This window comes from Leucopleurus acutus, assembly GCF_964270905.1.
Source record: "Leucopleurus acutus genome assembly, chromosome: 9".
NCBI lineage: Eukaryota > Metazoa > Chordata > Mammalia > Artiodactyla > Delphinidae > Leucopleurus > Leucopleurus acutus.
Window position 1 is genome coordinate 74460859 of NC_139144.1, and position 27791 is coordinate 74488649.

A 27791-nucleotide genomic window follows, 5' to 3' on the forward strand; every position below is an offset into this window, starting at 1 on the left:
GAAGATTTAAGAAGGCAATAATGATACCCTTATTGACAAGCCAGCATGTCCTTTCTTTAGAGTTTAGATCTAGAGTTCAGTCTACTGAATTATGTAAATGCACATCCATTATCCAAGCATGAGAACTGAGTAATCAGAGAAGCATTTACTGAATTGTTAACCTAGGTAACTCCACTCTTTATGGGTTGTACGGTTGATTAATCTTAGAAGCTTTTTGAGTAACTTCTATGGAATACGTTGGTATGAAGAAATGATTAAAAAGCCTATCAAGTCCCCACTCGTACCTCATTCCAGGAGCGTAAATTGCATTTGAATGGAAGACACTGACAGGGCAGACATTTATGATTCTGAGTTCCAAATTCCTGACTTGTGTTTGGGACCATAAGTTGATGGAAGTTGATAGCTTCTTATACTTTAGATTGCTAAGGCCCTCGATTGAATTTAACCATAGCTTTGACACACAGTATAGTATAAGACAGGAAATAGAACGTAGAACGTAAACACGCAGTTAAAGAGTTAGAAGAAAAGTGTAGGAAACATGAGCGAGGAAACTACTGCAGAATCCAGTAGCTTAATTTTAAACTGTTTTGAAAGTATATTTGTGTTTTAATGTGGTCTGCTCTTCACTGAATTACTATCACCAGCAAAGGCTTTAAAAGGTTAAGACAATCAAAATTCCAATTAATTTAATTGTGATAGTCTCTTAGAGATTCTGATTATATTTGGTTCATGGGCTTCTTTGAAAATCCAACAACAGTTATGATTCTTTCCCTCAGGTTTCTAAGGTAGTAACGAAATCCTTAAGGTAGTATCAAAATCCTGTTAGAGCTTGTGTTATTCCTGAACGTAACAAAAGACCCTGGATACCTTCAGCTGTCTTATTCTAAAAATCAAATATCTCTAAGAACTAAACAGTAAAGTGAGGAGCAGAGTGTGGGGGACCTAATGAGCCACTGTAAGGATTTTGATTTGAGTGAGGTGGGAAGCCAGTGACAGGGTTTGAGCAGATGACCGACATGACCTGACTTACCATTTTTAAGTATCACCTGCCTTTTGTGCTGAGAGTAGACTCCAGGTACCCAGTGGCCAAAGAAAGGGGGCCTGCTATGTGACTCTTGCAGTAATTCAGATGGGAGATGATGGGGTTGGATCAGGGTGGCAGTGCTGGAAGTGGTGAGATACTGTTGTATACGGATGTATTTTGAAGGCAGAGTAAGATTTCTTGAAGGATGATATTTCACTGTGAGAGAAAGTCAGGGATTAAGGATGACTCCAGGTTATTTGGCCTGAGCGGTTGAAAGTATGGATTTACCATTAACAGAGATGGGAAGAACAGGGTTTGGTTTGAACATGTTGGACTTGAGATGCCCATGGCCGTTCTAAGTGGTGATGTGAAATAAGTGGTTGGATAGAGGAGTTTGGAGGTGAGAGGAGAGCTCTGCATCCTGAGATGTTTTGTGAGTCATCAGGGTACAGAATGTTCAGTGGATGGGATCCCCTAGGATTTTGGTTCTCAATTCCAGCACCTGGGTACCTGGAGTAAGAATTTCTGGGCAAAGGGAGTAGGATGTGCAATATCCCTCTGGGTATAGACCCCAGAGGATCTAATTCATTTGGAGTGGAGTGGGGCCAAGGCATCAGCATCCTTTAGATGCTCCCCACGTGATTCTAATATACATGTAGGGTTGCGAACTACTGCCCAGGAAGTTGATTAGTATTCCAAGAACTGAGCTATGGACCAGTCCAATGTGTAGGCATCAGAAAATGAAGAGGAACTGAAAAAAATGGGATGAGTAGTCAGCAATGGAGAAGAAACCAATAAAGAGGGGGCCACTTGGAAACCAAATGAAGAATGTATTTCAAGATGGAGGGAGTGACCATGTGTCAAATGGCAACTGAGAAGACCAGTAAGATGAAGAAGAAGTGACCATCGACATTGTCCTGTGAAGGTCATTGGTAACCATCATACTTTTGGTGTTGTGAGGGGGACAAAAGTCTGATTGAAGTGGGTTCTAGAGAGAATGAAAAGAGAAAAATTAAAGATTGCAAGTCTAGGCTACTCTGTTCAAGGAGTTTTCCTAGAGGAGAATAGTAAAAGGGCTGTGAGCTAAAGGGGAGTATTTTTAGAAATGGGATGTGTTGGTCGAGTGTTATTGGTAATGAGCTAGTAGAGGAGAAGAAGTTGGTAGATTCTGCAGGACAAGGATGTCCTTGAGTAGGTGAAGCAGAAGCGATCCATTAGAAGGTGCCTATTTTGTAGTTATTGATTTCTGTATCTATTTCTTATCGCCCCTCTCAGATTTTAGATCATTAGCAAAAAGTGGCCACATTTTTTTGTGTGTATGTGCGGTACGCGGGCCTCTCACCGCTGTGGCCTCTCCCGCCGCGGAGCGCAGGCCCTGGACACGCAGGCCCAGCGGCCACGGCCCGCGGGACGAACCCGTGTCCCCTGCATTTTGCCATTATCTTTTCCAGTGCCTTCTTTAGGAGGCTTACACATATGAGGCACTTTGTATTTATTTAACCGGTGATCTTTCAGATGAGTAGCAGTTGACATTGTGGATTTACAGTTTTGCAAACCTTCTATCTAAGAAACTATTTTATCATTTGTAATTATGCTAGAAGTTTCCATTCATTTTAGAAGGATTTCAGAATATTATTTCCTAGTTATAATAATAGCACTAGACACTGCATAATACTACAATTCCCAAAGGAAGAAGTTTTTGGGAAGAGATGCAGGATGTTTTGAATCTTCTGACGAAAACTGGCTGGTGACTCATTAGTCTCTTGTAGTTTATGAAGAAAAATAGTATCAGAGAGCATTGTTCACTTAATGTAATTTGTCGTCAAATATTAGAGGTGACCACATAGGGCAAAACTTTATCTTAGATGCTCATGACAAATCAAAACATTTTCGTTACATTTTGTGTTTCACCTTAGCCTAAATTTTTACTTTAGCTAAAGTGTTTTTCACTTTTTAAAAATTAGTTTCATTTTTAAGGATAGAAGAATAAAAATATTTACCTCAGCTGATGAACTGAAGAAAATACTGATGTATCATTTGTACCTCAGTTCACGTCTAAATGCCATGTGGTCTGCCCGTTGACAGTCCGGAGGAAAGAGAACATTCAGAATTTTAAACCTAAATAGATTATTCACATACTTTTGTCTTTAACTAAAACTGTTTCAGTAATACTATATTTTTTTATTGTTATCTTTGGTGCTGTTGTAAATTTCCTTCTTTTTCCCCAGTGTTTTATTATTAGATTTTTTTTCCCCAATTCCTTCCTTTGTGTGCCTGCCACCGCTCTCTCTATACACTTAAAGGATCTAGTGTTTTATTGGCTAAATAGACACTAAAATGTTTATGAATAGAGAACTGTAATATTGGAGGGAAATAAACTTTGAACAAAGAATTTTTGAAAAAGAAGATTCTTAAGGAACAGGAACACGTCTAGAAATATGTCTGCTTTGTACACTCATCAGAGAAGCTTCCATCTTTAAAGATCTGGCCTGCGAGCCCAGAATTTTGGTTATCTTATTTTGGTTGTTATTCTAAAGCATACCTTCTGTATCTTTGTCCACCTGTCTGTCAGTCTTTCAACAAACACCCTGCCTCCTCATTTCTTTTTCTTACTTTCTGTCTTTCCTCCCTCCTGACTCGTTTCAGTTAGAACTTTTGCCTGATTTCACTCAACAATTTACTGCAATTTAGAGGAATTCAAATGGCAGTGATTCATGACATTTTCAATAAAAATGTTTTAATACTCTTTTCAGATAAAACTATTCTTAGTTTGTTTGTATCGGTATATAGCTTAAAAGAAGCAACTCCAAAATTCTCTAAGACCCAAGACTTTTAACGGTGATTCTTTTCTAGGTTGAATTAGATTCTCATGATATTTGAGTTGATTTCTTTTCTTTCAGAATACATAGTTACTTTGTTTTTTTTAAAAAAAAACGCATTCTTAAATGACCCTGCCTGAGTCCTAGAACTAATTGAGGTAACACAAAACACTAGCTTCTCGTAGAAGTTTTCTCATTAATTTTAATACTTACATATAGTGTTAAACTATGACAGTTTTGAGGACCTTTTATAGTTAATTTATATAACTCTCAACTAGTATAGTATGAAATAGGATAGAGGGGAGCTCGTGGTATAAAGTTGCCATATTTCTGAAAAACTCTTGTAAGATGAAAAATGTTTTATATAGAAGGGTTCAGTTGAATACACAAGGAAGCTATTTGAAAGATCCACTTACAATCCTCCAGTTCAGGAGTTCTTAGCTTTGGGGGGAGCCCATGACTTTGATGGGGAAAAAAAAAAAAGTCCACTTAATGTCAGTAACCTCTAAACTTTGAAGGAAATGCTAAATTTTACTTAATTATAAATGAAAGCAATAAACTTAAGTAGCGTTAGTAGTACCTGGGACTGATATTTTTACATTACAGTTATTTCAGAAATCATGAAATATTATTTATGTTAGTCACTACTTTAAAATTATAGTAGTTATGAGATCATCTCTAGATCTTGTTTTTAATGTGTTAAAAAAAGCACATATTTATCTCAACTTTTAATACTATGATAACTATTCCAGCATAATTGGTTTCCATTGAAATCTTTTATATTTCATTTTACACATTTAAAAATATTAGTTCGTGTCATGGCACTTGGAAATAAACAAGGATCCCTGCTCTAGCTCCCTTTGCATCCTAAGCATTCTTTGTAGTATAACATTCTTCGTAGTATAAATTTCTTTTGTAACATACTTGTCTTGTAACCTTACGTGTCTGTGTGCAGTTTTCATAATGCAGAGGACACATTTTCGTAAATAGCTTTTTAATTTTTGCTCATATTAAATTGAGGACGTATTCAAATTTCTACCTTAAAAATTATATTAAATAGTAAATCCCTAAGTTACTGTTGTACTTATTTTTACATTTTAATGATATTCTTTTACCAAGGCATTATCAGCAATACCAGGACACAGAGGCATGGAGAAAATTAACTTCATGGTTTTGCCTGCCACCATTTGAATAATCTTAATGTAACTCTCCATAAATAAGTATGGGAGAAAACAGAGGAAAGAATCAAAGTCAACAACCTGGTGAAAAATGTTTCAGACTAATCAATCTTCCGAAGGGATTTTAATTGATATACAGCAGAGTGTGGCCTCAGGCCCCTTCCCAGCACAGGGCCTTTGTAAGTTGTACGGGCTTCCCTACTTCTTGTACACTTGACAGAAGGGAAAATGGAAGGTGGTAGACCTCTCTCAAGTGGATATAGGAAGCAATTAGAAGAAAAAAAATGGAAAAATTATAGAAGTTTGCTCAGGGAAATTAATCATTTCCTATTTTGAAGGGAAAAATATTCATACAAATAAATAGTAGTTGTCTCCTAAAGTCTGAGAAATCCAGGAGTTTGGGGGAAATGTGAAGATAATTGAAAGAAAAGAGCAAAATGGATTAATATCCTACTTTTCCAACCATGTATTAAACCTGCCCAAATTTCTACTCTGACTTCTCTTGGGAAATCAAACTGGAGGAACTGGCCCTCTTGGGGAATAACATCCCATAACATAACATAATTTAAAGTTGACACTAGAAGTTGAAGTTTATTTTTTTTCCTAATAATTATGCTCAGTGAGGGATGCAGAAATTGTATTTTGGAATGACAGAAGAGTAGTTACTTTAGAAAGAACTTTTTAACGTCTGTGGTAGCTATCTCCTAGAAAATGTGTTCTGTAGAGTGATGATAGGAGAAGTGAAAGTAAACCCAAAAGGAATCTTTGCCTCAGGCCCTACAAACGAATTTCTTCAAGTCAACAGGTTTTTATTAAGGGTCTGCCATGTGCCCAGGCTTGTGCACTAAATTCTGTACAGCACTGCCATTTTATTCTTTAACCTAGTGCCTTTGATTACTGTTGTTACTTTTTAAAAAACTATAGTTTTAGTCAGAAATAAATATGAACATACTGGCTCTTGAACCCCAGTTGACCATTTTATAATATATATATATATATATATATATATATATATACACACACATAAATATACATAATAGTATCTATATGATGGCATTTAATATATATGCAAACAATATACATTTAAATATATTCTAATATATTCTTTTTATATGTATTTGGAATATATATATATTATATATATTTGGATCTCTTGACGAATCTCGTAACTTGCTTGAGACCCTGTCATTCTGACATACTTGTCTTTCAGAACCCCAAATCTACACTGTCTTTTCACCTTCTCTCTATACCAAGGAGCTGAACAACAGTGAAGAAGCCTTGATATCCATAAAAAGCACGGTCACTACCCATGTGTGGTCTTGGGTCTCAACTGGATTCTCACAGACCCTCAGGTACCAGGATACAGCAGCAAACTGCAGACCTGCCCTCCCCCATTTTCCACAATGACTGCTTCATTTTGTTGCTGCTCTTTCAACAAAGCTCTCGGAAACTGGCCCTCACTCTGCCTGGGGAGAGGAGGCCATCCAGCATTTCCTCAGTATCTCTCCACCTCGAGCCTCTCCCGCAAGCTTACCTAAACTTACCTAAATAATCTGAACCTGTTTTCACCTCCCATCTCAAAGGAACAGATGGCTCCCTTCTGCTGCAGCACATCCTGTTACTGCAGGTCCTGCCGTCCACTTAGTCCTCTGAGTACCCCTTCCCATATTGTTTTAACTCTTGCAATTATGCAAGTCTTCCCTGTCTCACAGCATATATGTTGTGAGCGTATCCAAGTGTTTGTGTGTGTATGTCTCTTTCTCAATTCTGCGTCCCTTTGTAGTGCTTCCTCAGGTTTTTCTTTCCCTTCACAGATTTCCTGAAAAGCTATCTGCATTTGTAGTCCCTACTTCTCTATTCAGTCGTCACTCCTTATCTCACTGCTATTCATTTCCATCCTTGAAAGTTCTCTGGCTAAACAGAGTTGACACCAGAAATATTTTTCTCTCTTGCTTCCAACGCACATCCCTTTCCTGGAGTTTCTGCTCCCTAGTTAAGTGCTCAGTCCTTTCCTTAAATGCTGTTGTTCCCTTGCAGCTCTTCTCTTTTCATTCGGGACATTCTCCCTGGGCTACTTGATTTTACTCACTCTTAAGAGTTTCAGGCACGCCTTACTCCCTAGCCCAGCTCTGACTATCGCGCAATCTCCAAATTAGTGTCTCCAGCCACCTCTTGGACATGTCTATTTGAGTGTTCTCAGGCTTAACCTGTCTTACATTCAAAATATTTTTAACAAAACTATTTTTCTTCCTCTATTTCTTTCTTGGTCAGTAGCTCCAGGAAGTCATGCTTGACTCTTCTCTTCCCATCACTGCTTCTCCAGGGTCTTATCAACTCTTACTAATCCCACCTTCTTTAATATTCCTCAGAGTCATCCTGCCTGACCCACACTGATACCGATACCATATTATTACCACTGATGCTGTCCCTACCTCCTCATTTCTGAAATAGAAAATTAAAGGCTTTCTACCTGGGTTTCCTGCTCCAACAATACCGAGCCACTCTTATCTCTAAAACTATCATATTCTTGTCTGTGTGCCTTTGCATAGCCTCTCCACTACCTGTATCCATCTTTGCTTTCTCTTCACCTAACAAACAAACACATGCTATCTGACCATCTGCTCCTGGGACTTAGCTGGCTTGGAGTCAACTCCTGTTCAGCATTAATTAACTTTCCACTGTGCTTTGACCTTTGTGTTAATCAAGCAATGGCTCTCTTCAAGGCCAAGAAAAGACCCTGAGCTTTAAAATCTACTGTTTGTTTATAGATAATAGTAGATTGTATCATCATAGAAACGTAGTGCTTGAAAAGAACTTGGAGATCATTTTCCCCCACATTCTATGCACATGGACACTGAGTGAAATGACTTGCTCAAGGTCACTGAGCCTACTAGTGACAGAGTCAAGACTAGAAAACAGGGTTTAATTTTCCAGATCCTAATACATAGGATAATATACTTGGCTGTCTGTGCCACTCATGAAGATGGCAGGGTGATCATAAATGGAAACATCTTTGGTTTCGATGAGGCTTCCAGCAACAGGGAAATAACGTTCTTGGGGGCACAAAACCAGACGTACAAACAGCAGCCACCACCACTTACAGCATTTCTTTTGGTAGTTCTGCCATTTGCTGCCTGAATTGTCATAGTAGGTAATGAGCTGTGACTCAGGGAAACCTCAGCTGGGGTGGGGGGGGGGGTGGCCCTGATGAAGTGCAGAGGATTGGGAAGCAGCTAAGTAAGAGGGTTTTTATCTTCTTTTACACAATTTACAGTATTATAACTAACAAGGCTACACAATTTTTTTTTTGTATGAGAAGACCAGGTTTATACGCTGTTGTCGATTCTAGAGTATTGCAAACAACAAGATCATACATTTTTCTTGGCTCTGGAGTTTTTTGTACGCTAAATTAAGGTGGAGGTATTTATACCTTATAATTTCAATGTCCTGTTCATCTAAGACTTGTAATGGTGCCTTAAAAAAAAAATCAGATGGTATTAACAGATAACATGGGTGGAGAGAGAGCGCGATGTGGAAAGAGGAACAATGGCATCATTGATTCACAAATTAATCCCATAAATAACAGGATTTACCTCCTGTGCACAGCTTTGAAATGTGCTTTGGTACCTCATTTCGCCCTAACGTTTTACTCAGCATTGTTTCCCTTCATCTTTCCTGCAGTGTCTGTTGACTGCTGTGCCTCTTTGGTTGGGGCCCGGCTTTTCTGTCAGGGCCAGGGAGCACATCCTGGGCCTTCTCAAGTGAGGCTCCTCCTGCCTGCGTGAGGCCTGTGCGTCCTGCTGGGGGTGCTGCCCTGCCTCCATGGGGGCCTGCAGGAACAGTCACTGCTGGGGCCGCTCAGCCCTTTGGACTCTTGCTAAGGAACGCTCAAGTGCCTGGAGGGTTGTGCCTGACCCCAGCCTTGTGTGTACTGTCAGCTTCCTCTTCGTGTGTTTGTTTACTCCCACACTGCCACAAAAACTTCGTGTCACATGGCCAACCCTGGGTGCTCTGTAATAGTCACTGATATTAGCCTAAAAACATCCTACACGGGGAGAAGGTGATATAGGAAGATCCTGAACTCACCTCCTCCCAAAGACACACCAAATCTACATAGTGGACAGGTTCCTCTTTAAAAAGAACCCTAAAAACTAGCTGAGCAACTCCTACACATCAGGCAAATGAGGAAAAAAACCCACATCAAAGAAGATAAGAGAGGCTGAGACACAATCTCACCGTAAACCCCACCCCTGGTGCAGTGACCCCCAATCAGGAGAGAACTCAAAACCTGGAGTTTCTCCCTGAGGGTGAGGGGTTTAAACCTCATATCAGAGACACCAACTTTTAAGACCTGCAACGGAGAGATGAGCTCCCAAAACATCTAGATTTAATTACCAGTGGGACTCGTTTCTGTGAGACCATCAAGGCTACAGTGACTGAGAAACAAGTCTTAAAGGGCTTGTTTGCTGTGACTCACCTGTCACCTGGGACCAGTGCAAAGACAACCAATCGAGAGGTACCAAACATTACGTGGAAGAGACTTATTTGCTTAACTTAAAGTATCAACCTGAGGGGCAGGCATCTAATTTAACACACATCTAAGGGCCTACTGAAGTTCTTTCTGGGGACAGAGGTGGGCAGGCTCCAGCTCTGTGCCCCCACCCCGCCTCCCTCCAGTTCACTGGGTATCTCCCAGAAAGGAAGCTGTACCCTCCTCTAGCACCCTGATTCTTATGGCTGCTGCCCAGGGATATCTCTAGATCACCTAGCTCTGGTGGCCACTGGGGCTTATGCTCAAGGGTCCCAGAAGACCATCACCAAAGGACAGAGAGTTCTTAAATGGCCACACACACCCCCCACACACACACACATCAGGAGGCAATAGTCTTAAGAAAATCTTTCTGTGAAAGAAGCCTATTAGCTTATCTTCATAGCTATGGCCTGAGGGGCAGGCTTCCAATTAAACACACCTCTAAGGGCCTGCAATGTAGACCTGAGGGCAGGCGCTGTCTGTGTGCTCTTCCTCCACTCTGCTCTGGAGCACCCATGTATCCACCAGGGGAGCTTTTATACACGTCTGGTGGCCAGTTTTTATGGTTGACCACCCAGGGGCCAGGGAATGCTCCGTGATCGCCTAGCTCGGAAGGCCAGCAGGTCTTGCATTCCTAGATCTCACGGTACGTAACAAATGGAGAGACAGTTCTTGGCTAGCTATCACTCCCAGGGCACTTCACAGACAGAAGACTAAAACACATCCCCAGTGTTTTCGTGAAAGATGCCCGTTTGCTTGAACTGAGCTTCGGCCGGAGGGGCAGGCTTCTGATTTGGCACTTATCTAGGGGGCTGCAGAGCTACACTTGGGGATGGAGGTCAATGGATGCCATCTTTGCGCTGCCTCTCTTCCTTGCTGCAGATCACCAGTATCTCCTGGAAAGGAACTTGTAGACTCGTCTGCCCTGATTTTGTGACTGCTGCCCAGGGGATACCTCTAGATTGGTGGCCAGTGAACTTATGCTTGTGGTCCCACAGAAGTGTAATATATTTAAAAGCTGCTAACTAAGGTCTAGCTTCTAATCATCCTGGACCTAGGTGCTGACTGAAATTCTCCTCTTAGGGACACTGTTAGGTCTTGGCACACCCTCAAATACTGGGAGCTGCTAAAAATAAAATAGGCTGCTTCAACAATCACAAAGGTTTGAGAGACAACCAAAAGCTAGGGCAGGATTGAACAGTAAGGTTTATCTCCTATGTGAGGCTACTCCTTCAAGACTGGGAGAGGTGGCTGTTTTCTCTAACACATAGAAGTCAACACAGGGTGTCAAAGCAATTGAAGAAACGGAAATATGTTTCAAATGGCAAAACGAGAAAGAAAAAACTCTCAAAGAAAGCTCTTAATGAGGAAGAGATGAATGATTACCTGATAACAGTTCAAAATAATGGTCATAAAGATGCTCACCAAACTCAGGAGAAGAATGGATGAACATAGTGAGAACTTCAACAAAGAGATGGAAATATGAGACAGTACCAAATAGAACTCACAGAGCTGAAGAACACAAAACTGAACTGAAAAATACACTAGAGGGATTCAACAGCAGACTAGATGAAGTGGAAGGAAGGGTCAGTGAACTCAAAAACAGGCAGTGGAACTCTTTAATCAGAGCAGCAAGATGGAAAAAAAAAAAAAAAAAAGGGTGACGATATTATAAGGGTCCCAGGAGGAGAAGAGAGAGGGAAAAGCGTGGAAAATTATTTTGAGAAATAATGGCTGAAAACTCCCTTTACCTGGAGAACAAAATAGATATCCAGATTCAGGAAGCCCCAAAATTTCCAAATAAGAGAACCCAAAGAGACCCACAAGACACATTATCATGAAAATGTCAAAATTTAAAGACAGAGAGAGAATCTTAAAAGTAGCGAGAGAAGAACAACTGTTACTCATAAGGGAACACCCATAAGACAATAAGGAGATCTTTCAGCAGAAACTTTGCAGGCCAGAAGGGAGTGGCACAATGTATTCAAAATGCAGAAAGAAAACTTCCAACCAGGACTACTTTACCCAGCAAAGTTGTCCTTCAGAATTGAAGGTGAGATAAAGAGTTTTCCAAAAAAGCTAAAGCAAAACAAGTTCATCATCATTAGACTGGCCTTATAAGAAACATTAAAGGGACTTCTTTAAGCTGAAGAGAAAGGGCACTGATTAGTAACAGGAAAACATGAAAGTATAAATCACAGTGGTAACGGTCAATATATAGTAAAAGTCAGAATAATCTAACATTGTAAATGTGGTAGATTAATCACTTATAAAGCAATTACGAGGTTAAAAGACAAAAGTAGTAAAAATAACTTTAACTACAATACGTAGTCAACCCAACAAGAGGATACGACATTTGTATATATTTATGCACCCAACATTGGAGCACCTAAATATATAAAGCAAATATTAGCAGATCTAAAGGGAGAAATAGTGGTTCAATAATGGTAGGGGACTTTGATATTCCACTTTCATCAATGGATAGCTTAAACAACATGATGAACTTAACAGATATATTCAAAACATCCATCCAAAAACAGTATGGAGGCTCCTTAAAAAACTAAAAATAGATCTACCGTATGATCCTGCAATCAGCCATAAAAAAGAATGACTTAATGACATTTGCAGCAACATGGATTAGACCTAGAGATTGTCATACTAAGTGAAGTAAATCAGAGAAAGACAAATATCATATGATATCACTTAGATATGGAATCTAAAAAAATTGATACAAATGTACTTCTTTATAAAACAGAAACAGACTCACAGAATTAATATTGTTAAATTGGCACTACTACCCAGAGTAATCTACAGACTTAATGGGATCCCTATCAAATTACTCATGAGATTTTTCACAGAACTAGAACAAATAATCCTAAAATGTACATGGAACCATAAAAGACCCAGAATTGCCACAGCAATACTGAGGAAAAAGAACAAAGGAGGAGGCATAACCCACCCAGACTTCAGACAATACTACAAAGCTGCAGTAATCAAAACAGTGTGACATTGGCACAAAAACAGACATACAGATCAATTGAATGGAATAGAGAGCCCAGAAATAAACCCATACACCTATGGTCAATTAATCTTCGACAGAGGAGGCAAGAATATAAAATGGGAAAAAGACAGTTTCTTCAGCAAGTGGTGCTGGGAAAGTTGGACAGCTGCATGTAAATCAATGAAGTTAGAACACACCCTCACATCATGCACATAAATAAACTCAAAATGGCTTAAAGACTTAAACATAAGACATGACACCATAAAACTCCTGGAAGAGATCATAGGCAAAACATTCTTTGATGTAAATCATTACCAGTGTTTTCTTAGGTCAGTCTCTCAAGGCAATAGAAATAAAAACAGAAATAAACAAATGAGACCTAAACAAACTTACAAGCTTCTGCACATCAAAGGATACCATAAACAAAACAGAAAGACAGCCTACAGAATGGGAGAAAATATTTGCAAACAATGCAAGCAACAAGGGCTTAATATCGAAAATATACAAACAGCTCATGCAACTCAACAATAACAACAAAAAAAAACCTAAACCAAAAAAATGGGCAGAAGACCTAAATAGACATTTCTCCAAAGAAGACATACAGACGGCCAACAGATGCATGAAAAGATGCTCAGCATCACTAACTATTAGAGAAATGCAAATCAAAACTACAATGAGGTACCACCTCACACCAGTCAGAATGGCCATCATTAAAATGTCTACAAATAACAAATGCTGGAGAGGGTGTGGAGAAAAGGGAACCCTCCTATACTGTTGGTGGGAATGTAAATTGGTGTAGCCACTATGGAAAACAGTATAGAGGTTCCTCAAAAAACTAAAAATAGAGTTGCCATATGATCCAGTAATCTCACTCCTGGGCATATACCCAGACAAAACTATAGTTTGAAAAGATACATGCACCCCTATATTCACAGCAGCACTGTTTACAATAGCCAAGACATGGAAACAACCTAAATGTCTATCAACAGATGAATGAATAAAGAAGATGTGGTACGTATATACAATGGAATACTACTCAGCCATAAAAAAGGAATGAAATAATGCCATTTGCAGCAACATGGATGGACCTAGAGATTATCATACTAAGTGAAGTAAGTCAGAAAGAGGAAGACAGATACTATATGATATAACTTATGTTGATTTGTGTCATACTTTTGATTCCACATATATCTATGAAACACAAACAGACTCACAGACACAGAGAACAGACTTACGGTTGCCAAGGGGTGGGGGTGGGGGGGTTAGGAGAGGGAAGGAATGGGAGTTTGGGGTTAGCAGAGGCAAACTATTACATATAGGTTGGATACACAACAAGGTCCTGCTGTAGAGCGCAGGGAACTATATTCAATATCCTGTGACAAACCATAATGAAAAGCATGAAAAAATGTCATTTGCATAACTGAGTCACTTTGCTGTACACAAGAAATTAACACAACATTGTAAATCAACTATATGTATATATAAAACTGGAATATTCACAAATGTGTAGTGATTAGACAACATGCTATCAAATACCAGTGGGTCAAAGAAGAAGTCAAAAGAGAAATAAAATACCTTGAGACAAATGAAATGTAAATACAACATATCAAAACTTATGGGACAAAGCAAAAGCAGTTCTATGTGGAAAATTTACAGTAATAAATGCCTACCTCAAGAAACAAGAAAAATCTCTAACAGCCTAACTTATATCTCAAGGAACTAGAAAAAGAAAAACAAACAAAGCCCTAAGTTAGTAGAAGGAAGGAAATAACAAAAATCAGAGTGGAAATAAGTGAAATAGATAAACAAAATTGATAGACCTTTAGCCAAACCTTTAGCTAGACTCACCAAGAAAAAGAGAGGTGACTCAAATAAAATCAGAAATGAAAGAGGGGACATTCTAACTGATACCATAGAAATACAAGGGAACCTAAGGGACTACTACTATGAGCAATTATACACCAAGAAATTGGACAACTTAAAAGAAATGGATACATTTCTAGAAATACGCAACCTACTAAGATTGAATCAGGAAGAAATAGAAATCCAAAAAGACCCATTTTTAAGAAGGAGATTGAATCAGTAATAAAAAACAAAACAAAAAAAACCCCGAAAAAACCCAAAACCTTCCAATAAACAAAAGTCAGGACCAGATAGCTTTATTGGTGAATTCTGCCAAACCTTTAAAGAAGAATTAATACCAATCCTTCTCAAACTCTTCCAAAAACTAGAAGAGGAGGGAAAACTTCCAAATTTTTGTGAGGCCAACATTACTCTGATACCAAAAATAAACAAAGACACCACAAGAAAAGAAATTACTGGACAATATCCTTGATGAACAGAGATGCAAAAATCCTTAACAAAATATCAGCTAACTGAATTCAACAATACATTAAAAGTATCTTACACCATGATCAACTGGGGTTTATTCCAGGGATGCAAGTATGGTTCAACATCCACAAATCAGTCAGTGTGATACACCACATTAACAAAATGGAGGATAAAAATCATGATCATCTCAACAGATGTAGAAAAAGCATTTTACAAAATGCAACATCCATTTGTGATAAAAACCCTCAAAGTGGGCAGAGAGGGAGCATACCTCAGCACAATAAAGGCCATACATGACATGCGCACAGCTAACATACTCAACAGTAAAAGCTGAAAGATTTTCTTCTAGGATCAGGAACAAAACAAGGATGCCTATTCTCACCACTTTTATTCAGCATAGTACTGGAAGCCCTAGACAGAGCAATTAGGCAAGAAAAAGAAGTAGACATCCAATTTAAAAAGAAGTAGTAAAACTGTCTCTGTTTGCAGATGACATGATCTTATAGAAAACCGTGTAAAGACACTTCCAAAAACTGTTAGATCTAATCAATGAAGTCAGTAAAGTTGCCGTATCCAATATTAGTATAAAAAAATCTGTTCCATTTCTATACACTAATAATAAACTATCAAACTTAAGAAAATAATCCCATTTATAACTGCATCAAAATGAATAAAATACCCAGGAATAAATTTAACCAAGGAGATGAAAGACCTCTACACTGAACACTATAAGACATTGTTGAAAGAAATTGAAGAAAATAAATAAATGGGAAGATACTTGTGCTCACGGATTGGAAGAATTAATATTATTAAAACGTCTATACCCTCGAAAGCAATATACAGGTTCAATGCAATCCCTATCAAAATTCCAATGGCATTTTCCACAGAAATAGAACAAACAATCCTAAAATTTGTATGGAACTACAGAAGACCCAGAATAGTCGAAGCAATCTTGAGAAAGGAACAAAACTTCAGAAATTATGTGCTCTGATTTTGACTATTACAAAACAATAGTAATCAAAGCAGTATGGTATTGGCATAACAAACAGACACATTGACCGATGGAACAGAATAGAGAGCTCAGAAATAAGCCCACGGATATTGGTCAATTAATTTATGCAAAGGAGCCAAGAATATACAATGGGGAAAGGACAGACACTTTATAAATGATGCTGGGAAAACTGGATAGCCACATTCAAAAGAATGAGACTGGACCACTATCTTGCACCATACACAAAAATTAATATAGATTGAAGACCTGAATGTAAGACCTGAAACTATAAAACTCCTAGCAGAAAACATAGGTAGTAAGATCCTTGATATAGGTCTTGGTGATGATTTTTTAGATTTGATCCAAAAATCGAAGGCATTGCCTTTAAAGCAAAAATAAACAAGTGAGACTACTTCAGACTAAAAAGCTTATTCGGAGCAAAGGAAACCATCGACAAAATGAAAAGGCAGCCTACTAAATGGGAGAAAGTATATGCAAATTGGGATTAATATCCAAAATATATAAAGAATTCATATAGCTCAATAGCAAAGAAACAAACAATATGATTAAAAAAACCACAATGAGATATCACCTCGCACCTGTTAGAATGGCTGTTGTCAAAAAGACAAGAAATAAGAAGTGTTGGGACTTCCCTCGTGGCTCAGTGGTTCGGAGTCCACCTGCCAATGCAGGGGACATGGGTTTGATCCCTGGTCCAGGAGGATCCCACATGCCACAGAGCAACTAAGCCTGCAAGCCACAACTACTGAAGCCCATGCGCGTAGAGCCTGTGCTCCGCAGCAAGAGAAGCCACCACAATGAGAAGCCCGTGCACCGCAGTGAAGAGTAGCCCCCGCTCTCTGCAACTAGAGAAAAGCCCACGTGCAGCAATGAAGACCCAACACAGCCAAAAAAAAAAAGAAAAAAAGAAAGAAGAAGTGTTGGTGAGATCGTGGAGAAAAGGGAAAACCTGTGCACTGTTGATGGGAATGTAAATTGGTAGTCACTATGGAAAACACTATGGAGGTTTCTTAAAAAATTAAAATAGAACCACCATGTGTGGGCTTCCCTGGTGGCGCAGTGGTTAAGAATCCACCTGCCAATGCAGGGGACACGGGTTCGAGCCCTGGTCTGGGAAGATCCCACATGCCGTGGAGCATCTAAGCCCGTGTGCCACAACTACTGAGCCCACGTGCCACAACTACTGAAGCCCATGCACCTAGAGCCCATGCTCCACAACAAGAGAAGCCACCGCAATGGGAAGCCCTGAGAAGCCCACGCACGGCAACAAAGAGTAGCACCCGCTCATCGCAACTAGAGAAAGCCCGTGCACAGCAATGAAGACCCAAGGCAGCCAAAAATAAATTAAAAAAAAAGAAAGATAAGTAATATTAAAAAAAAAAAAAAGAACTACCATGTGATCCAGCAATTCCACTTCTGGGTATTATCTGAAGGAAATAAAAACACTAAGTCGAAAAGGCATATGCAACCCAGTGTTCATTGCAGCGTTATTTACAATAGCCAAGATGTGGAAACAATCTAAGTGTCCATCAGTCAATGAATGGTTAAAGAAAATGTGGACATTTATGCCATGGAATATTATTCAGCCATTAAAAAGAAGGAAACCTTGCCATTTGCGACAACATGGATGGACCTTCAGAGCATTATGCTAAGTGAAATAAATCAAAGACAAATATCATTATGATCTTATATGTGGCCTCTTACAAACAACAGCAGCTGGGAGCCATAGATACAAGGACCAGGTTGCTGGTGGCTGGAGGCTAGGGGTGGGGGTGGGCAAAATGGTTGCAGGGGGTCAAAAGCTACAAATTTCCAGTTATAAAATAAATAAGTCATATGGATTGACTATAGTTAGTAATACTGCATTACATATTTGAAATTTTTCTGACAGACATTAGATCTTTCAAGTTTTCATCACAAGAAAAAAAAAGTTGTAACTATGTGCAGTGACGGATGTTACTGAGACACATTGTGATCATTTTGCATTATATACATATATGGAATCGTTACATTGTACACCTGAAACCAATGTTGTATGTCAACTATACCTCAATAAAAATGAATAAATAGCATCCCGTATGGCAAAGGTATTATTTTACCATCATCACCTTTTACATGATCACCCAACTGTAGTACTACATGGCTTTAAAAAAAAAAAAAAAAAAAGGCTGATTTTTCTCATAATATACCTTGCACAATATTTAAACAAGCACGAATCAGAAATGAAATTGAAAGGTGAATTGTTAAATAAACACAGTTGCAAAAGTGAAAACAGGAAAATATTAAGTTAAGCTTTTGGGAGAGATTTCTTACATCATTTTTATACAAATATATATTTTCCTTAAACCTAGAGGATTTACTTATTTTTTGTCCTAACCATAGATGATATTGTGACCAACTTTAGCAGACTGTTTATACAGTGACTCTTTCTAGGAAAATGCTTTTAAGATCTAAAGTAGATTTTGTTATCCAAAAGTTATATTCAACCTTTCTATTAATTAAACTTTTTGGATTAGAGATATTTCAACTGGCCAACTTAATAAAATTACCATTGAGTAGGTTCAAGTATGGTTTTCCTCTGTTTTTGCTTTCTAGCTTCCTGAGAAAATAAATGGATAATAGTTTAAATATGGAAAATGATTATTATTTTTAAATCTCCTGTCATAGCCAAACATAAGATTGACTAAATCTTTCTGGGCAGATTTCTGCTCCACTCTTCTGCAGATTCTGTCTCTTAGAACTACCTTCTTGATTCTCTCTTTTTAAGTATTTGAACTATGAACAGCCTTTTATAAACCTCCTTAGGTTAAAATTGAATGGCCCTATTTTGTTGTGGTAATCAGAGCGAATGAAACATCGAAAGGTAGAGAGTTGTACCCTCTCTAGAATAAATATTTTGCCATTATCTTTGTTGCTATCACAGTAATATTAATAAGTATGTACATGAATTCTTTACTGAGTACTTTATATACATTGTCTCTTTTAATACTTACCTTAACCCTATGAGCACAGTACTGTTATTACCAGCTATCAAATGTGTGACCTTAAAGTGCCGTAGAGATTCAGTAAACTCATATGCATAATACTTGCACCATTGCTGTTTTTTCACTCTTCTTTCCCTGCCTCTCTGTCCACATACTAACTTTGCATTTTAAGTGTTTTAAATAAACACCTCTACTAACTGAGTGTTTACTCCCTGGCAGATTTCTGTGTTAAGCTCCTGGGAAACAAAAGGTGACCTGATATATATGTTATCTTCCTAGACTTTATAAAGTGTGACTCTTTAGAAAGGAATACTTGAATCAGTGCTATAGTTAAGTCATGACCAACAATTACTGGATCAAATCTCTCTTGAGAGTTTGGAATATTTAATGAATCAGCAACAGAGGAGGCAGCAGGGCAAACAAATAAGAGAATCAAAAAAAATCTGTGCTATCCACTTACTGTAATTTAAAATACGAATGCACTTCCCACAGGAGGAGGATGGATTCTAGGATTTGGACACGTGTTAGGTATGTGATTGAGGAGTCCTCTTGTGGGGTGTGGGAGAATGGTACTGTTTTTTTCTATAGTTCTTTTGAGTTTATTGAGAGGAAAGATAATAGTAAAGGTTATTGTTCCGTTTCTGTAAGTGTGGGGTCCTCTTTGTGCTGCAGTGGAAAATGTAGCTCCTCTCTTTCTTTTACCTCCTGACCTATCTCACTTTCTTCCCTACTAGGAAAATGTTGACTGTGTTTTGGCTAAGACGCATGGCCTCGAGGGGACAGCAGTGTGCCAGAGGGCTCTGTGTGGGAGGCATACTTCAGGCCAATTTATGCAAGCAGCAGGTCATTCTTCGGCTGTAGGCCAGAATGCTGTGCGTCCTCTGGCTTGGAGACATGCAGCTACTTGGAGCTAAGCTATCGTGCCGTCTTAGTAAATATTTCCTGCCCCCGTGATCACTTGAGGAGCAGAACTCCCTGGAGATGTCTGTGTCTCGTCCCTCACAGCTGGCTTTTCACAGAGGCCAGATACTGACTTAGCCATCCTGGCTGCAATTCAGGATGACCAAAACCCACTTTCAGCCTGCTTTTTGATTTTGTATTGAGAAACAGTTGCAGCAAAGCAATATCTGGGAAGAGGAATGCCTCTTGCTCTGCATGGTGAGTCCCCCTGTGCCCTCCCAGGGCGGATGTGAGCCTTAGCAGCTAAAGACACGGGGACACCTGTGGGTTCTCTGTGGCTTTGATTATAAAGCTAGAGTCAGGTTTGATTGCAACACAATTTCCCAAATTACTAATTACGCATAACTGACTGTTCATGCTTTAACCTGCATTTGCTCTTTGGCATACTGTTGGCCTGTTGAAAAAAATAACGAACCCGTTTCTTAGTATACAGTCTACATGATGGGGACCTGATGAAGAGAGTATTTTCAAGCATGTTCAGTCATAGGAAATGTTATTAGAGATCAGTCAAGATAAGACACATACAAATCTACCTTCGCTTAAAAATGGGTTGTGGGTTATTCTCAGAATTCACTTTGCCCTTCCCTGTACTCTGCTGTACAGTGTCTTTGTTTCAAGAGACTCAAAGCACCTGTCATACCACATCTTAAAACAAGGAAACTAAAAAAAAAAAACAGACTTATTTAGAATACAGCTGAGTTTCCTGTGCAAAGAGTTTTCTGATGGTTCTTAGGGTTCCTTTCACTATAACTGCTTTCCTCACGTTTGCCTAGTATTTTGAGCCACCTGTGATTGGGTAAGACAATTTGGGATTTTATTATTAAATTCGTGTATTCTTATAAAAATAAGTCTTCCATCTCATTTCAAGAGAACAAAGGCCCTCAGATCAGTCACAGATATTTTCACCAGTCATCAAAGATGCTGTTTAAGTAAGTTTCAGTTGTTACCTTCAGGGTGTTGGGAAGCTAGACACTTGCCAGATATGCCAGCTGCATGGATTTAACATTGATGACCTTTCAGAGGACTCAGAGATTTTGTTTGGGTTTGTGTCTGCAAGTAATTCATAACAGTTTTTTTAAGAGTCAAATGTTGTGCTAAAGATTTCCTTTTATGCTTTCTTTTTAGTTCCTTGGCTGCTGGTGTGTTTCTCTGTTTTCCTAAATTTACAGTAGCTGTCAGTCTTGTGCTGAGTTCTCCTCTCAGTAATACACTGAATTGTGCAATTCTTTTGGGCCTAGTTTGGAACAGGCATTCTTCCCAGAACCTAGTTGGCTTCTCAAAGGTTAAACACTTTTGGCAAAAAACTGCAAATATGACCGAATAAAACCATGAAAACGAAAAACCACGAGAACAGCAGGAAAAACAATTATTTCTGACAGTGAACTACATGGATGCAGAGGACTCGTCTCTTTTAAAGTTTGTTCCTCCGTTTAGGTCTTCTTAGTTTGTTAATTCTTACGATCCTCTCTTTGCTTCAAATAAAACCAACAACATAATGCCTTTTATGATTCTCCATCCCCCTGGGAGTGGGAGGGGTGGCAGTGACAGAAACTGTAACAGCTGTTTCTTCTTAGTTTATTTTAACCTTTTCGTTACCCCAATCACAATCAAACTACTCTTTCTAGAACACAACTGAAAAGAAAAATGCTTTTGGAAAGGAATACAAACCAGATTATTAAATTGATTTGATAGGATTTAGGGATTCATTTTTTGGTTTCTTTTTTTGTTGTCATGTCTTAAGTATTTCTCTACTTATAAACTACAGAAAATGAATGTGTTTCTGGTAGATGTTTCTGTAAATGCACCTTGCTTAATATCACTTTAATATCTAAAATGAATTTTGGTTTGTGGCTTCTTTACGTGCCCTATTCATAGATTTGTTTTTTCAGAGCAGCCCAAAGTGCTTGTCTAGTAAATTATGTAGGACCTATGTTTTAAGAGGATGACTATTTTTGTAAGTTTTAGTATTTACATAAAGGGCTTATCCTTTTGAGAACTCTGTCATAACCGTATATTTTACCAGTAGAGTTCCTATATAATCTCTACAATGCTTCTGTTCATATAAATATGAACCTTAATTTTTAAGTTTTAAATTTAGATTTCTTTTGATTGACACATCGTCTCTCTCTTGGCTGCCTACGTCTTATGTCTGTTTCCACAATGTAACTGGAAGTTTATGAGTTCTCCAACTCATCAGCTTTGCTCTTAACATGTTGAAGGATAATACTTAACTACCAAGTCTTCATTAAAACTAAAATTCAGAATCATCTTTAGAAAGGAAATGTGAATCGAGGCTGAAAACAGATCAGCAAGACAAATCAGCAGAAATCAGTTGGATTTATAACTGATCTTTTTCCCGCCAGGAAGATGAACTGTTAGAAGTGACCCATCCCTGTACTGGCAGCATAGCATGCTGGATTAGACCATGGATTACACAGGCAGGTTGTGTGGGTTCTGACCCTGCCTACTACTTCCTGGCTCTGTGACTTTGAGAAGATTTCCTAAGTTTTCTGTAATCTGTCTGTGGTAAAATGGGGATAATACCATTACTGCTTCTTAGGGATGTTATTTGAATCAAATGAATTAGTATTTGTAAAAAGCTTAAACCAGAATTTAACAGAATTGCCAAGTTTCTTAAATAGTTAAAAAAATTGAAAGAGTGATGAAAATATCTCTTCTCCTAAGATTACACATTCTTAATTAATAAATGCTTTTTTCTTCATTAATGCCAGACTTCTTATTCTATGTAAAACCACTGCTTGTATCTATTGTACAAATTACACTATATGACCCAGCAATCCCACTACTGGGCATATACCCAGAGAAAACCATAATTCAAAAAGACACATGTACCCCAATGTTCATTGCAGCACTATTTACAATAGCCAGGTCATGGAAGCAACCTAAATGCCCACTGACAGGCGAGTGGATAAAGAAGATGTGGTACATATATACAATGGAATATCACTCAGCCATAAAAAGGAATGAAGTTGGGTCATTTGTAGAGATGTGGATGGACCTAGAGACTGTCATACAGAGTGAAGTAAGTGAGAAAGAGAAAAACAATATCGTATATTAACGCATACATGTGGAATCTAGAAAAATAGTACAGATGAACCGGTTTGCAAGGCAGAGATAGAGACACAGATGTAGAGAACAAACCTATCTACACCAAGGGGGGAAAGCTGGGGGATGGGAGTGGGGTGGAGAGTGGGATGAATTGGGAGATTGGGATTGACATATATACACTAATATGTATAAAATAGATAATAGGAACTTGCTGTATAAAAAAAAAATTAAATAAAATTCAAAAAAAGAGAAATTACACTGTGTTGTTGAAGACAGTCTAGAAAACGAGTGTTCGATCTATTTGCGCTAAGAATTTATTTTTTCATGTTCCTTGTTTACTAAAAATGCAAAGTTTAACAGACTTCAATTACTTTGTAGATCTTGTTGGCTAAAAGTAGGAGTTTGGAGAGATTCTATTCTTGGCTTAGGGCTTCTGATTTTTGTATAACAACCATCATTATTGTCTAAGATCTGGAAGGGACTTTGATTCTCAAATTAATATGTTCTATGAGCACCAATGAGTTTAGTTGGGACTATCACTCCCATTCCTCGTCATCCTGAGGGCAGCTGATTTCACATGTTACATTCAGTCCCTCCCTCCTGATTACTTATTGTTTTCCCCTCCCTTTCTGTATATCGGAATGGCTGGACTCCCTTGTTTTAAATCAAACGCGAAAACTTTTTATTTCATTCTGCTACTGAATCTTGTTAACGCCTCCTCTCCTTTTCACTGACTCATTTGCCAGACTTGGCTATCTGCCACTTTACTTCCTCAGCCTTATTATCCCATATCTTCAGCTAAAAACAAGATTTGAATTTCTCTTCATCAGTTCAAACTCCCAAGGTCTAAACGGTAACTCATCTGTATCTTACCTCTTTTAATTACAAAAAGCCACCTACTGAGAGAAGACAATCATACTTGACAAAAGACTGATGTCTTGACTATATCAAGAACTTCTACAAATCAATAAGAGAAAAAGGCAGTTCAATAGAAAAGTGAGGGGAATACATGAACACCTGTTTCAAAGGTGAAACATGAATGGCCAAAAACATGATAAGATGTTCAAACTTATTAGTAAACAAGTAAATGCAAAATAAAACCACCATGAGATGCCATTTCACACTCAATGAATTGGCATATATGAAAATATACCAGTTTCATAGACTGGTGAAGATGTGGAACAATGAGCATTCTCATACTTGGTTGGTGGGAATACATTTTGGAGCAATCACTTTGAAAGCAAATGTGGTATTACCTAACTTGATTAAACGTATGCGTATCCTGTGGCCCAACAATTCTACTGCTAGTTATTTGGCATGTGTACTCTAGGAGACTTGCGCAAAACTGTTTCAAACATTAATGTTTGGAATAGCAAAACACTGGAAATGACCAGAATATTCCTAAGTAGGATGAATAAATAAATTACAGTGTGTTAAATCAATGGAATACTGTACATCTAGAAAACAAGTGAACTTTAGCTACATGAATCAAGAGGGGTAGGTCTGAAACACATGATATTGAGGAAAAACGCTACTTACGGGAATTTATATGGTATCGTTTCCTTTCTGATAGATTATGTAGGGATATTTACACATTCACTGTTGTATAAAGTACAGTGAAAGGCAAGGGGAGAGGAAGATGATTTAGGAAGGGACCAAAGGAGGCTTCAAAGGTATCATTACCCTCTATTTCTAAGGCTGGGTGGGAAGGCCATTCTTTCCCCTTTAAGATTGATAGATTCACTACATACAGTTCAATGTATATTTTATGATTAATACATAAAGAATCTAATGCTCAATAGCTATACTTAATGTTTTTCAGTATCAAGTGAGTTTTTGTGGATTCCTCCTCTTAGTCTTGAAATATAAGCATTCCACAGTAGAATACGAAGTTAAGGTTAGGAGTGTCCTTAGAATTAGTTAATATGGATATTTGTTTGAAGGCATATTGAATAGAACTGGGTTGCTTTCCAGTTAAACACTAGTTTCTTAATAGGAGTAATAATACTAAAGCTAGCTCTATAACATTTCAGATATTTTACAAATCACGATAACATAATCCTGGAAAAACTCTACTGAACAGATACATATAAGATATTAGGATAAAAATTTATAGAAAGAATGTAGAAAGAGGGAAACTCTGGACTGTCTAGAAACAAAGAACTTTCCAAGGCTGTGGACCTGGATCCATGAAGTTGATTTTACTGTTCTCCTAATATGATTGGATATAGTAATCCCCACTTATCTGTGGTTTCGCTTTCCATGGTTTCATTTTCCCACAGTCAACTGCAACACCAAAGTATTAAATGGAATACTTTAGAAATAAACAATTCATAAGTTTTAAATTGCATGTTGCCCTGAGTAGCATGATGAAATCTCATGCCTTCCCACTCCATCCCACGCGAAACATGAATTATCCCTTTGTCCAGCATGTTTCACCTGACCATCACTTAGCAGCCCTCTTGGTTATCAGACCGACTGTCGCAATATTGCAGTGCTTGTGTTCAAGTAATTTTTATTTTACATAATAATGGCTCCAAAGCACAAGAGTAGTGATGCTGGCAACTCAGATATGCCAAAGAGATGCGGTAAAGTAATTCTTTAAGTGAAAAGGTGAAAGTTCTCAGTAAGGAAAGAAAAAAAATTATATGCTGAGGTTGCTAAAGTCTATGGTAAGAATGACTCTTCTATCCATGAAATTGTGAAGAAGGAGAAAGAAATTTGTGATAATTTTGCTGTCATACCTCAAACTGTAAAAACTTATGGCCACAGTACCTAATAAGTTTGTAGTTAAGATAGAAAAAGCATTACATTTGTACAAGATATTTCAAGAGAGACTACATTCACATAAATTTTATTACAGAATATTGTTATAATTGTTCTCTTTTACTAGCAGTTATTATTGTTAATCTCTTTGCCTAATTTATAAGTTAAACTTCATCATTGGTGTGTATACATGGGAAATAAATAGTATATATAGAGCTCAGTATTATCCGTGATTTCATGCATCCACTGGGGGTCTTGGAATGTATCCCCCAGTAATAAAGGAGGACTACTGTACTACTAAACACATTAGGGGAAGATGGAGAGAAGCTCACAGTCTTACAGTTCTGTGATCTTTTTCCAATTGCTCCATAGACAATTTTACATGAGAGTGGGCTTGGCACTGAGAAGATTGGGAGGAAACATTGGTGTGTTTTTTAGCTTTTTTTTTTTTTTTTTTTTTCCCATACCGCATGTCTTACGGGATCTCAGTTCCCTGACCATGGATTGAACCCGGACCACGGCAGTGAAAGCCAGGAATCCTAACCACTAGGCCACCAGAGAACTCCTAGACTTTATTTCTGCAGCCAACTCTGGAGTTTTCCTTTTTGAGTTTTTTCTGACTCTCTCCCCTTTTTGCCATCTGGCATGTAGAGTATGCATTTCCCACATTTCCCCCTTTTACAAAGTTACAGACTCTCTACAAAGTTAGAGACTACAGAGAAACGGCAATGTTCAAGGAGTTGGGGAGTTTATGATGGAATACACAATTTGATGAAACTCCATCAAAGGCACGCAATCGTAAAGCCAAATACAGAAATACACAAGTCATGTGACAGTGGGATGCGGGTAGGGATTGTTCTGTACCGTTGTTGTTGTTGGAAGCAGAATCCCCTCATTAAAGCTTGCATTGTATGAAATTTAAAAAAGAAAAGAAAAAAGAAGGAAAGGAACACAAATACAAACCCAGAAATAATCCTGCTAAAAATTCACAAATATTTCTGAAAATAGACAAATGTCTTATAACATTGGTCTTAAATTATTTTTATTGCATGTGTTAAAGTCCTCCAGAAATAGAAATTTTCTTCAGTTGTTCCTTTTACTTACTTGCCCCAAAATTCTACAGGAAAGAAGTTTAGAACATGGTGTACTAAATTTATTAGATTGTAATCCATTTGATTTCTCACTTTTTTATATCAGTTCATGAAATTTATTGTTTAGAGAGGCATCACTAGAGATGTCTCGGGAAATAATAGAAATGTAAAGTACTTTGCCACACAGGAAGTGGAAAAGCAGTTTCTATTTTCTGAAGGACTATAATGTCATGGAGTCATTTAGCAGAGAGCAGTAGATAGCGAAGACGGATGAGAGGCATAGAAAAGTGCAGGACCAGTGCACAGTGTGTGAGTAATACTCTAACCCACATGTACACACACATATACACAAGTACAGTCTTTTTTTTTTTTTTTTTCCAGATCCAGTATCTACTTCTAAAGATTGCTCATCTAGAATTTAACTTGTTTCTTTTTATGCTCCAGCCCACAAAAGACTACTAGGACTGCATGTCATTAGGTTCTGGATTACTTAATTATTTTCATCCATTCTTACTATTCAGTATATTGATGATTTATATATTTTGTGTTCCTCCTTTTTCTATGTGGCCTCCTCCCAACTGAAAATGAAGATTGCTGTGTCCACTGTATCCTGGCCTGCCTGTTCTGTGAATTCCTGACCCTCTGCAATATTGTCCTGGGACAAGCTTCGTGTGGCATCTGCACCTCTGAAGCCTGCTGCTGTTGCTGCGGAGATGAAATGGGAGATGACTGTAACTGCCCTTGTGACATGGATTGTGGCATCATGGATGCCTGTTGTGAATCATCAGACTGTTTGGAAATCTGTATGGAATGCTGTGGAATTTGTTTTCCTTCGTAAATATTTATCTTCTGTTTGCATTAAAACTGGAGAGTGTTTTAAAATTTTTCTTTTAAGGGGGAAAGAAAAGCACGTGGTAAGATTCTCATCAAACAATCCAGTATTTGCACTGTTAACTCATTATTTTAGGAAATCTCTGAGAGCCTTTTCCTTCCTCTAACCAAATCTACATGGTTTAATATGTGAA

General features: G+C 38.2%; 1 protein-coding gene across 1 annotated transcript in view; it reads left to right on the forward strand.

Moving 5' to 3' along the window:
• MDFIC (MyoD family inhibitor domain containing) overlaps window positions 1-27717 on the forward strand; it is a 98974-nt gene extending 71257 nt beyond the window's left edge. The window contains exon 4 of the mRNA XM_082846064.1: window positions 27357-27717. Within this exon, the coding sequence (XP_082702190.1) occupies window positions 27357-27604 (248 nt within the window). The 3' untranslated portion in view covers window positions 27605-27717. The remainder of the gene's footprint in view (window positions 1-27356) is intronic.
• Window positions 27718-27791: the final 74 nt, after the last annotated feature.